A 12,725-nucleotide genomic window follows, 5' to 3' on the forward strand; every position below is an offset into this window, starting at 1 on the left:
CTTTGTGTTCTGCGGTCTTCTGATTTATAGATTGTCTCCGGCAGTATGCAACTCGATTGTTCCCATGTTTAATGAACCTGGCTATTTGATAGCATCCATTGCATCAATTCTTTATTGGCTACAGGGCAGGATACAGCAATACCATGCCCAACGTGTTTCGCCCTTTAGCCGAAACGCGTAGGTGTGTGTGTTGCTACTGTATCCTGCTATGTAGCCAATAAAGAATTGATGCAATGGATGTTACTGAGTAGCTGTCTGCTCTATATTAGAGGATTATTGCTACAGTGCCTTGCGAAAGTATTCGGCCCCCTTTAACTTTTCGACCTTTTGCCACTTTTCAGGCTTCAAACCTAAAGAAATTTATTGGATATTTCAAACTTTTTTAACAAATAAAAAACTGAAAAATTGGGCGTGCAAAATTATTCAGCCCCCTTAAGTTAATACTTTGTAGCGCCACCTTTTGCTGCGATTACAGCTGTAAGTCGCATGGGGTATGTCACTATCAGTTTTGCACAGCGAGAGACTGAAATTTTTGCCCATTCCTCCTTGCAAAACAGCTCGAGCTCAGTGAGGTTGGATGGAGAGCGTTTGTGAACAGCAGTTTTCAGTTCTTTCCACAGATTCTCGATTGGATTCAGGTCTGGACTTTGACTTGGCCATTCTAACACCTGGATATGTTTATTTGTGAACCATTCCATTGTAGATTTTGCTTTATGTTTTGGATCATTGTCTTGTTGGAAGACAAATCTCCGTCCCAGTCTCAGGTCTTTTGCAGACTCCATCAGGTTTTCTTCCAGAATGGTCCTGTATTTGGCTCCATCCATCTTCCCATCAGTTTTAACCATCTTCCCTGTCCCTGCTGAAGAAAAACAGGCCCAAACCATGATGCTGCCACCACCATGTGTGACAGTGGGGATGGTGTGTTCAGGGTGATGAGCTGTGTTGCTTTTACGCCAAACATAACGTTTTGCATTGTTGCCAAAAAGTTCAATTTTGGTTTCATCTGAGCAGAGCACCTTCTTCCACATGTTTGGTGTCTCCCAGGTGGCTTGTGGCAAACTTTAAACGACACTTTTTATGGATATCTTTAAGAAATGTCTTTCTTCTTGCCACTCTTCCATAAAGGGCAGATTTGTGCAGTATACGACTGATTGTTGTCCTATGGACAGAGTCTCCCACCTCAGCTGTAGATCTCTGCAGTTCATCCAGAGTGATCATGGGCCTCTTGGCTGCATCTCTGATCAGTCTTCTCCTTGTATGAGCTGAAAGTTTAGAGGGACGGCCAGGTCTTCGTAGATTTGCAGTGGTCTGATACTCCTTCCATTTCAATATTATCGCTTGCACAGCGCTCCTAGAGATGTTTAAAGCTTGGGAAATCTTTTTGTATCCAAATCCGGCTTTAAACTTCTCCACAACAGTATCTCGGACCTGCCTGGTGTGTTCCTTGTTCTTCATGATGCTCTCTGCGCTTTAAACGGACCTCTGAGACTATCACAGTGCAGGTGCATTTATACGGAGACTTGATTACACACAGGTGGATTCTATTTATCATCATTAGTCATTTAGGTCAACATTGGATCATTCAGAGATCCTCACTGAACTTCTGGAGAGAGTTTGCTGCACTGAAAGTAAAGGGGCTGAATAATTTTGCACGCCCAATTTTCAGTTTTTTATTTGTTAAAAAAAGTTTGAAATATCCAATAAATTTCATTCCACTTCATGATTGTGTCCCACTTGTTGATTCTTCACAAAGGTTGAAAAGTTCAAGAGGGCCGAATACTTTCGCAAGGCACTGTACATTCCAAAGGCTCTTGGGCTAGAGCAGTGATGGCGAACCTTGGCACCCCAGATGTTTTGGAACTACATTTCCCATGATGCCCAACTACACTGCATGAGCATCATGGGAAATGTATTTCCAAAACATCTGGGGTGACAAGGTTCGCCATCACTGGGCTAGAGTAACGGTTCTCGGCCTCCCCAGGTAATTTGCGGTAGAGCATTTCTTCTATGTTGGAATGTGTTCTCATTTATACAAATTTCCATTGGATGGCGCTCTCTCCCTTTTGGCTGATCCCTCCGTCATAGAGCTCTACATGAACAATCAGTCCACAGATAGGAAGATCTGCTCTTCTACGTGTTTTACAGTATACATAAATTCTAGAAACATCTGACCTACAACTCCTTTAGGTTTTAGTGGACCTGACCTCAAAAAGTGAAGATTTGTATTCTTATAGGAAGCATCTAAGGCAGCCTTAATCATCCAAGGTTCCATGGAACACTAAGGTTCCTTCAGAGGTTGCTAGTTATATTTGATGGAATAGTGCCCCATTACTGGTGTCAGTGGGAGGAATAGTGCCCCATTACTGGTGTCGGGGAGGAATAGTGCCCCATCATTGGTGTCAGTGGGAGGAATAGACCCCCATCATTGGTGTCAGTGGGAGGAATAGTGCCCCATCATTGGTGTCAGTGGGAGGTATAGTGCCCCATCATTGGTGTCAGTGGGAGGTATAGTGCCCCATCATTGGTGTCAGTGGGAGGTATAGTGCCCCATCATTGGTGTCAGTGGGAGGAATAGTGCCCCATCATTGGTGTCAGTGGGAGGAATAGTGCCTCATCATTGGTTGCAGTGGGAGGAATAGTGCCTCATCATTGGTTGCAGTGGGAGGAATAGTGCCTCATCATTGGTTGCAGTGGGAGGAATAGTGCCTCATCATTGGTTGCAGTGGGAGGAATAGTGCCCCATCATTGGTGTCAGTGGAAGGAATAGTGCCCCATCATTAGTGTCAGTGGGAGGAATAGTGCCTCATCATTGGTTGCAGTGGGAGGAATAGTGCCTCATCATTGGTTGCAGTGGGGGGAATAGTGCCCCATCATTGGTGTCAGTGGAAGGAATAGTGCCCCATCATTGGTGTCAGTGGGAGGAATAGTGCCTCATCATTGGTGTCAGTGGGAGGAATAGTGCCCCATCATTGGTGTCAGTGGCAGGAATAGTGCCCCATCATTGGTGTCAGTGGGAGGAATAGTGCCTCATCATTGGTTGCAGTGGGAGGAATAGTGCCTCATCATTGGTTGCAGTGGGAGGAATAGTGCCCCATCATTGGTGTCAGTGGAAGGAATAGTGCCCCATCATTGGTGTCAGTGGCAGGAATAGTGCCCCATCATTGGTGTCAGTGGGAGGAATAGTGCCTCATCATTGGTTGCAGTGGGAGGAATAGTGCCCCATCATTGGTGTCAGTGGGAGGAATAGTTCTCCATCATTGATGTCAGTGGATGGAATGGTGCCCCAAGGGCTGGATATGGGCAAGCAAAGGGCCACATCCGGCCCATGGGCAGCAGTTCAGAGACCACTGACTTAAGGCACTGCCACCTCTGACTAGAAGTCTCATCAGATTTGGAGACGTCACTGCTGTGCTGCTGATCACTCTTCTTCTTACTGGAGAGGAATCTCCCTGCTTCATCTTCATGGACCTGTGCTTCCTCCTCATCTGTCATTACCCCTCCAGCCGTCAGATCACCAGGGGGCAGTTCTAGCATGAGGAAGCAAAGCCTTGCCTCTACCAAGATGGCCACCCCCACCCAGAGACACAAGTGCAAAACAAGGCATGGCGTAAATCCGTAACAGGAAAAGATCAGCAGCAGGGAACCCATAGACCATACCGGTGAATACTAGTTCTCGCTTGCTTTCACACATCTCACATCTTATTTAGTTATTTTTTTTAAATGAAGGATTGTGCCTAGGCACCCCTGTTCTGTATCCTCATAGGTGTACATCTGCAGTGCGAGAGCAGCGGAGGCACTGCTTTACTCTTAGAGTAAGATTTGCTGATCGCTGTTCTTGCTGGAGAGGAAGCTGTATCTAAGGATCTGCAATGCAAGGATCTCTGTCCATCCACTCTGTGCTTCTTCCATCTCTCCGACTGCTTCTTCTACACCACACCCATCATCCAATCACCAATCCTCAGGGTGGGGGGCAGCTGTGACATGAGGAAGGAAAGCCCTGCTCAACTATCAAGATTGCCGCCTCCTATACAGAGACACAGTGCAGAGCAAGGCATGGTAAGTCAGTAATGGGGAGAAGATCAACTGCAGGAGGACCACGGGAAAGGTGATTGGTTCTTCTCTTCTGTCGTTTTATGAGCACAGCTTCCACAGTTCACCTTTTTTTTTTTAACCTTTCTCCCAGCATTCACTCCGGTTACAGGAAATAATTCTGATTCTGCCTCTAGGTGTCAGGGCACGAGGCAAAGCAAAGGACATAGCGCCATCTGGTGGCTATACCAGTGCATGTACAGGATAAGCTCAGTTTAGCTTAGTTTGGAGGTCCAGTGATGAGCTTGGGCGTGTTTGGACGAGGATCTCACCCCAGGCTGCAAGGAAGCTGTCAATGTAAAGGCCAATCCCTGCCCCCACAGACATATATACACGCCCCCTGTATTTGGCTCCCCAAATCATTGACTAAGGAAAATTTTGCATTTCATTTGAAAATCAAGGTCGCAGAGTCTGGAGGAGGAGGAGTGGAGAGGCACAGAATCCAAGTTACATGAGGTCCAGTGTGAGGTTTCCACAGTCAGTGATGATTTGGGGAGCCGTGTCAGCTGCTGGGGTGTGTGCGGATTGCTCTGTGATCAGCGAGTCCATGAGACTCAGCTGATCACAAATCGGAGTAAGAGGCTGATCCCGGCCCCCTTACCATGTGATCAGCTGTCAGCCAATGACAGCTGATCATGTGATTTAAACAGAAGCCGGTAATCCACTTTTTTTTCCCCCTCACACCGACAGCCCGAGGAGAAAAAAAAAAAATCAGATTACTGTCTGGAGTGAACAGGAAATCCGTCCCGCACACTCCAGACCCACTGCTGCTAAGCAGTGCCCACCACTGCCACATACAGTGCATATCAACACTGCCCATCTGTGCCACCTATCAGAGTCCCTTACCAGGGCCCATCAGTGCCACCTATCAGTGCAGCCTAATCAGTGCTTCCTATCAGCATCCCCTACCAGTGCAACTTCATCAGTGCCACCTATCAGAGTCCCCTACCAATCCCGCTTATCAGTGCCCATTAATGCCACCTATCAGTGCCTCCTCATCAGTGCTACCTATCAGTGCTTCCTATCAGTATCCCCTACCAGTGGAGTTTCATCAGTGCCACCTATCAGTGCCTCATGATCAGTGTCACTTATCAGAGTCCCCTACCAATCCCGCCTATCAGTGCCACCTGTCAGAGTCCCCTACCAATCCCGCCTATCAGTGCTTCCTATCAGTATCCCCTATCAGTACAGCTTCATCAGTGCCACCTATCAGTGCCTCATGATCAGTGTCACTTATCAGAGTCCCCTACCAATCCCGCCTATCAGTGCCCAACAATGCCACCTATAAGTGCAGCCTAATCAGTGCCTCCTCATCAGTGCCACCTATCAGGGTCTCCTATCAGTATCCCCTACCAGTGCAGCTTCATCAGTGCCACCTATCAGTGTCACTTATCAGAGTCCCCTACCAATCCCACCTTTCAGAGTCCCCTACCAATCCCGCTTATCAGTGCCCATCAATGCCACCTATAAGTGCAGCCTAATCAGTGCCTCCTATCAGTATCCCCTACCAGTGCAGTTTCATCAATGCCACCTATCAGTGCCTCATGATCAGTGCCACCTGTCAGAGTCCCCTACCAATCCCGCCTATCAGTGCCACCTGTCAGAGTCCCCTACCAATCCCGCCTATCGGTGCTTCCTATCAGTATCCCCTACCAGTGCAGCTTCATCAGTGCCACCTATCAGAGTCCCATGCAGTGACTTACACATTGAGCCATAATGGGATATATTGGGGATTGTCCTTGCTCTGAGGGGTGGGGCGGTTGAAAAAGAGCCCAGGTAGGTGGGGGGGGGATGTACAATGTATGCATAGCTAAAGCTTTTTCCTTTTTCAGAACCTTTGTCCATTTTCTCCCTGTCTATATCCTGTTGGGGAGATTTACCTTCACTTCCTGTCCACGTGCTGCAACAGGAAGTGAGACAATCTCCCCACAATTAGAACACGCCCCTATAGGAAAATATGCTCTGTTTGGATTTCCCAGGATATGACCTGTTGATCCTGCCGGAAACCATGTGAGAGGATAACTTCCTGTGCTGCACTGACATCTTGGTCATGATTATCAGCCCTGACTAGTTCAGTCTTTTGGACTACAGAACATCCTCCCTCCTATGTTATAGAGATGATAAGAGGGGGAAGGTGTTCCGTAGTCCCCAACACACTTTCTGTCTTAGGGTGACAACAGGTCCATAAATAAAGCACAGTGAGTGAGTGTTGTCACCCTAACAGAAAGCGTGTCACTGAAAATGTTAAAGAAAAACAAAAAAAGGCTTCAAACACAGCTAAGGGCTCATTTACAGAGGGAGCAGTAGAAGCAGATGGTTGAGCCATGGCTTTATCCCCCCCCCCCCAAAAAAAAAGGGCATACAGCCACAATGCTTTACTTCCCAACCAAAAGTATTAAAGTTGATTGGATACATGCGATATCGCCCATTTAAGTGCATGGAGCCTTGCCGCGCCCATGTGCGCTCCACGCGACTACGGCGTAATTAGGGTTATTCTACTGAACCAACAACGATCACAAGAAATAAAAGGGAGTTTCATAGGCTGGCTCCGCACAGACGCATCATAGGTCGATGGGTTTATTTACAAACAAAGTCTTCTTTATTAGGAACTTATTTACATAAAGTCTCAAACATTTCCAGCGTGCGTTTGATCTCTCGGATCTGTTTGGCGAGTGCGTGGATGGGTTGCATGGAGCGGTCCAGTTCTTCGCAGCGCGCCATCAGCGTGTACATCCCCTGCGGAGGAGGACAGAGAGCGTTACTGTGCATGCAGGTTATAGATTATCACACTGCCCCCCTCTGGTGGTCAAAGTATGTACTGCACCAATCCCTGACCACAGCCCAATGTACTATATCAATGGTCCTCAACTCCGGTCCTCGGGGCACACTAACAGGCCAGATTTTAAGTATTACCTTGGGGAGATGCAGACTAGAATACTGCAATCACTGAGCAGCAAATGAGATCACCTGGGATGTATTCCAGTTATCTTGCAAACCTGGCCTGTTAATGTTCCCTGAGGACCGGAGTTGAGAAACACTGGAGATCCCCTCCAGCAGATCACATTCAGAAGGCAAAGGACCCCTCAAGGTCTGGCAGCTGCAATCTGGGGTGGAAAGGGCGAAATAATGCTGGACGTCCTCCAGCCAGCAAAGGAGGCGGAGCTTCAGCTGACATAGTGAGAAGCTCACAGTGTGCAGTGAAAGCAGAGGAAGTATTTTCAGTCCAGATGAGGAGCCGCTACAACTTTGCAAAACTGAAGGGGAGGGGGGGGGGGTGCATTTATAAAAAAAGAGGATGTTCACTAATAATCCTGAAACAGGAAGTTCTGTTGGTTGTGAAACAGCGGATGGAGAGGACGGACAGCCGTGTATAAAGGTCACCAGCCTGGACAACGCCCAAAGACGGCTATTCTGTATTATCGGTCTGATTGGGTTCCATTGGTGGACATTACATTAACCACTTGCCGACCGCTCACGTTGCTGCTACTGCATCAGAGAGGCTCGGCTGGGTCCAGCGATGTAGACCTACGTCTCTGGACTCCTCCCTCTTTCGGTGGCGCGCATGCGCCACCGGAGGCTCGCTCCCGCTGTATTCAGACACACTCTTCCCCGATCGGCCAGGATCGAGTCTGGAGATCCGTCCGCTTGTGTAAACAAAGCAGGCGGATCTCCTATGTGAGAAGAATGAAATATATACTATAAGAGTATATAGCCTCGCGCCTCTGGAGAGATCTAAGTTAAATTAATATAAGCGTAGGATTTTAGATTTAATTTTAAGGGATCTCCTATGTGACAGACAGGGACAGATTGAAGGATTCAGCATAGCTGAACCTGCGATCTCTGTCTGTGTCACTCAACCCCCTCCCCCCACACACGTCAGTAAGCATGAGGAATACATTTAACCCCTTGATCGCCAACAGTGTTAACCCCTTCCCTGCCAGTGTCATTATTACAGTAACAGTGCATATTTATAGCACTGATTACTATAGTAATGTCACTGGTCTCCCTCAAAAGTGTCAAAAATGTCAGTTAGAGGTCCGATCTGTCCGCCGCAATGTCGCAGTCCCGTAAAAAAAAAAAAAAACGCAGATCGCCATTACTAGTAAAAAAAAGAAAAAAAAAAAAACAATGAAAATGTCAAATCTTTTTGCGTAAACCAATCAAAATACGCATATTGTGATTTTTTTTTACCAAAAATATGTATCAGAAAACAAATTGGCCTAAAATGGTAAAAAAATTTGATTTATACATTTTTTTGGGGGGAATGTTATATATCAGAATGTGAAAAATATTGTTTTTTTTTTTTTTTTCAAAATTGTCGCTCTTTTTTTTCCCAAAAATTAAAAAAAAAAAAAAAAAAAAAAATTGCACAGGTGATCAAATACCACCAAAAGAAAGCTCTGTTTGTGGGGGAAAAAATGACAAATTTAATTTGGGTGCAGCGTCGCACGACTGCGCAATTGTCTGTTAAATTAACGCAGTGCCGAATCGCAAAATATAGCCTGGTCAGGAATGGGGTAAAATCTTCCGGTCTTAAAGCGGTTAAAAATACGCTCATTGAGAATTTTTTTGTCAAAGACATGTAGCTAAATACATTTTGGTCTAAATATATAACAAAAATTTAATATATTGGATATTTTTTAACTGTCACAGTAGAAAATGTCAATTTTTTTGCAAAATTCTCGCTCTTTTTTTTATTAATATCGCAAAAAATGAAAAGCGCAGAGGTGATCAAATACCACCAAAAGGAAGCTCTGTTTGTGGGAAAAAAAGGACGTAAATTTTGTTTGGGTACAGCGTTGCATGACCGCGCAATTGTCAGTTGCAATCGCGCAGTGCCCAGTTGAAAAAAGTGGCCTGGATGTTAAGCAGGAAAATCCTCCGGTCTTAAAGTGGTTAAAGAAGACCTGTCATCACCTCCTGGAGAGACCTCACAGTACCCCCCCCCCCCCTCCCCAGCAACATCCCCTACAGGTCCACCAAGTCTGCAGCAGAGTCTCCCAACTCCCTCCAGAACCCCCATAGTGCCCACCCAACCTTCCATAGCGAACTGCAATGCCCCCTTCAGCCCAGTCCCCTTCAGTGAAAATGTCATTTCATTAGAGGGGGGGGGGGCAGGTGGAGACTAATAAAAAAAAATAAAATAAAAAAAGGTGTTGGGGGAGGGCAACGTTAAAGAGAAAAGAAAATAATGCCCAACTCCAACTTGAAGCCCCAAACCATGTTCCCTAGCACTGCCCGGGCCAAGCTGTCCAGCTACCGTTCTGTAGGTTATTGGTCAGCTTGGCCCGGATGTAAATGTGGAAATTAATATAAATGGAGGTGTGACACCCTTCTAGATAGGTGCTAAAAAAAAGGAGTGTAGTTTTTGGATCTTTCTGCTTACTATAGGGGCTGCAGGTAAATCTTTATTGTTCTCTGCCTACCAGAGAGCGGGATCTGCTAGTGAGGTCTGCTCATTGTGCTCAGGTGCAGCTCAGCTTGTCTGAATGTTTCACACTGGTCCAATAGGGAGGCTTATTGGGCAGTGGGAGAAAACCTGAAAAAATGAGTACAGCCCTGGTGATTGGCAGAGGAAAGTGCCTCGGGTGCATGCTGGGATACTGTATAAATGCTGAGGGCTCATGTGCTCAGGGTCTTTCAGCTGGAGAGCGGGGTTCCAGAGGGAGGGGGGGGGCTGCCCCTCCTCTGTAAAAGTTGCCATGCAGCCTAAGGTAGTCGACCTGAGAGGAGCTGAACCTGGAGGTCCTGCAGAGCTGACTAGAAGGGAGACACTGGAGAGGATCGGATTCTGCATACAGTGAGTACAGATCTGTGTCATGGGGCCTGACCTGAGAGGGCCACCCTATTCAGCTAGAAGAGTTAGTGGACGGTGTCAGTAAAAGGGGTGCTAGAGAGTGTCCTGAAGATAATGTGGTGCATCAAGTTTGTTGCTGAAGAGCAAGGAGACTTAACCCTTTCCATACAAGTGGCAGTATGGTAAAGCAGTGGGACTGCTCCCACAGGTAACCTGGTGAGGCCAAGTGAGAGTTCTCCTTCTCTACTGTGACTAGTTCCAGTATTCCACTATTCCCTTCCCCCATCCAAGTTCCACAATAAATACCAAAACCCCTGGACTGTTTATGGAGTGATGAGCCATTGGGAGTAAGGGGGGGGGGGGGGGGGGATGTGTGAACGGTCCCCTAAGTCAGTGGTCCTCAACTCCGGTCCTCGGGGCCCACTAACAGGCCAGGTTTGCAAGATAACCAAGTGATCTCATTTGCTGCATTCTAGTCTGCATCTCCCCAAGGTAATACCTAAAATCTGGCCTGTTAGTGGGCCCCGAGGACCGGAGTTGAGGATGACTGCCCTAAGTGACCGTCTGCAGGTAATCAGAGGAGACCCAACAAATCATCACACAGCAATCCCTATGGCAGGGGTCTTCAAACTATGGCCCTCCAGTTGTTCAGGAACTACAATTCCCATCATGCCTAGTCATGTCTGTGAATGTCAGAGTTTTACAATGCCTCATGGGATTTGTAGTTCAACAGCTGGGGGGGGGGCATAGTTTGAGGATCCCTTCCCTACAGGGACAGTGCTACAGAGGGATGTGACATAAAAGAAGGAATTCTACACTGGAGTTTAATCATCCCAGATGTCGGCTTCCACCCCCACCAGAAAACACAGAGTCTTCACTATGGACGGCCTTATAAGCCAATCTACATCTCCATAGGGTGACAACGCTGCAGGGATTTCAGTGCAGAGTGAGCGGCGTTGTCACCCCGCTGAAGGAAGCTGCAAATTAAAAAGACAAATTAAAATGATTTTACAGAGGGACAAACAAAAACGTGTTATTACTACTGACTGATGGCACCAGATCTGGGGTTCCTTGGATCGGGGTTCCACTTTAAGTTTGCTTGCTGGAGGAGGAAGTCACTGAAGACATCTGATAACCGGGGTCACCGAAACCAGCGTTACCGGGGTCACCGAAACCAGCGTTACCGGGGTCACCTACCTTTATACTCATATCCACCGACTCCCCCAGGCTGTCCACAGAGTCCCGATATGTCTGGATGTATCCAACGCTGAGCGCCGTCATCTGTGGAGACATCAGAGTCACCGAGAGAGCAGCCGGGGCTGATGTGTGTCAGACATTTGTGAATAATGGGGGGTGGGGGGGGGGGGGGGGGACTCCATGTGACTCACATTCTGGATGGTGCCGTTCAGACTCTTCATCATCTGATCCACCTTCAGAGCGACGTCCTGAGTCAGGATCTCCAGATCCTTCAACACCTCCACATCGATCGGTGGGATGTCCGCTCTGCTCCTCTGCAACGCCTGATGGCGCCCACCGACCTCCCCTGAAACACCGACCGGCAAACCGTCACCCACCTACTGCTAAACCACACCCACCACCTGCCGCTAAACCACAACCCCCACTCATCTACCACTAAACACAGCCCCCCCCCTCCTCTATATAATATACAGAGCCCCCCCCTCCTCTATATAATATACAGAGCCCCCCCTCCTCCTCTATATAATATACAGAGCCCCCCCCCTCCTCTATATAATATACAGAGCCCCCCCTCCTCTATATAATATACAGAGCCCCCCCCTCCTCTATATAATATACAGAGCCCCCCCCTCCTCTATATAATATACAGAGCCCCCCCCCTCCTCTATATAATATACAGAGCCCCCCCCCTCCTCTATATAATATACAGAGCCCCCCCCCTCCTCTATATAATATACAGAGCCCCCCCTCCTCTATATAATATACAGAGCCCCCCCTCCTCTATATAATATACAGAGCCCCCCCTCCTCCTCTATATAATATACAGAGCCCCCCTCCTCCTCTATATAATATACAGAGCTCCCCCCTCCTCTATATAATATACAGAGCTCCCCCCTCCTCTATATAATATACAGAGTTCCCCCTCCTCTATATAATATACAGAACTCCCCCCTCCTCTATATAATATACAGAGCCCCCCCCCTCCTCTATATAATATACAGAGCCCCCCTCCTCTATATAATATACAGAGCCCCCCCCTCCTCTATATAATATACAGAGCCCCCCCCCTCCTCTATATAATATACAGAGCTCCCCCCTCCTCTATATAATATACAGAGCCCCCCCTCCTCTATATAATATACAGAGCCCCCCTCCTCTATATAATATACAGAGCCCCCTCCTCTATATAATATACAGAGCCCCCCTCCTCTATATAATATACAGAGCCCCCCCCCTCCTCTATATAATATACAGAGCCCCCCCCTCCTCTATATAATATACAGAGCCCCCCCTCCTCTATATAATATACAGAGCTCCCCCCTCCTCTATATAATATACAGAGCCCCCCCCCTCCTCTATATAATATACAGAGCCCCCCCCTCCTCTATATAATATACAGAGCCCCCCCCCCTCCTCTATATAATATACAGAGCCCCCCCTCCTCTATATAATATACAGAGCCCCCCCCTCCTCTATATAATATACAGAGCCCCCTCCTCTATATAATATACAGAGCCCCCCCTCCTCTATATAATATACAGAGCCCCCCCCTCCCTCCTCTATATAATATACAGAGCCCCCTCCCCTCCCTCCTCTATTAAATATACAGAGCCCCCTCCTCCCTCCTCTATATAATATACAG

At 47.4% G+C, this 12,725-nt stretch overlaps 1 protein-coding gene across 1 annotated transcript in view; it reads right to left on the reverse strand.

Annotated features, from left to right (window-relative positions):
• Positions 1–6,652: 6,652 nt before the first annotated feature.
• The window catches only part of BORCS6 (BLOC-1 related complex subunit 6), a gene marked incomplete at its 5' end in the record, with an annotated part of 9,133 nt that continues 3,060 nt past the window's right edge, over positions 6,653–12,725 (reverse strand). The window contains 3 exons of the mRNA XM_082265698.1: positions 6,653–6,825; positions 11,084–11,167; positions 11,275–11,460. Of these exons, the coding sequence (XP_082121824.1) occupies positions 6,700–6,825; positions 11,084–11,167; positions 11,275–11,460 (396 nt within the window). The 3' untranslated portion in view covers positions 6,653–6,699. The remainder of the gene's footprint in view (positions 6,826–11,083; positions 11,168–11,274; positions 11,461–12,725) is intronic.

Source organism: Pelophylax lessonae (assembly GCF_965119305.1).
Source record: "Pelophylax lessonae genome assembly, chromosome: 8".
Lineage (NCBI taxonomy): Eukaryota > Metazoa > Chordata > Amphibia > Anura > Ranidae > Pelophylax > Pelophylax lessonae.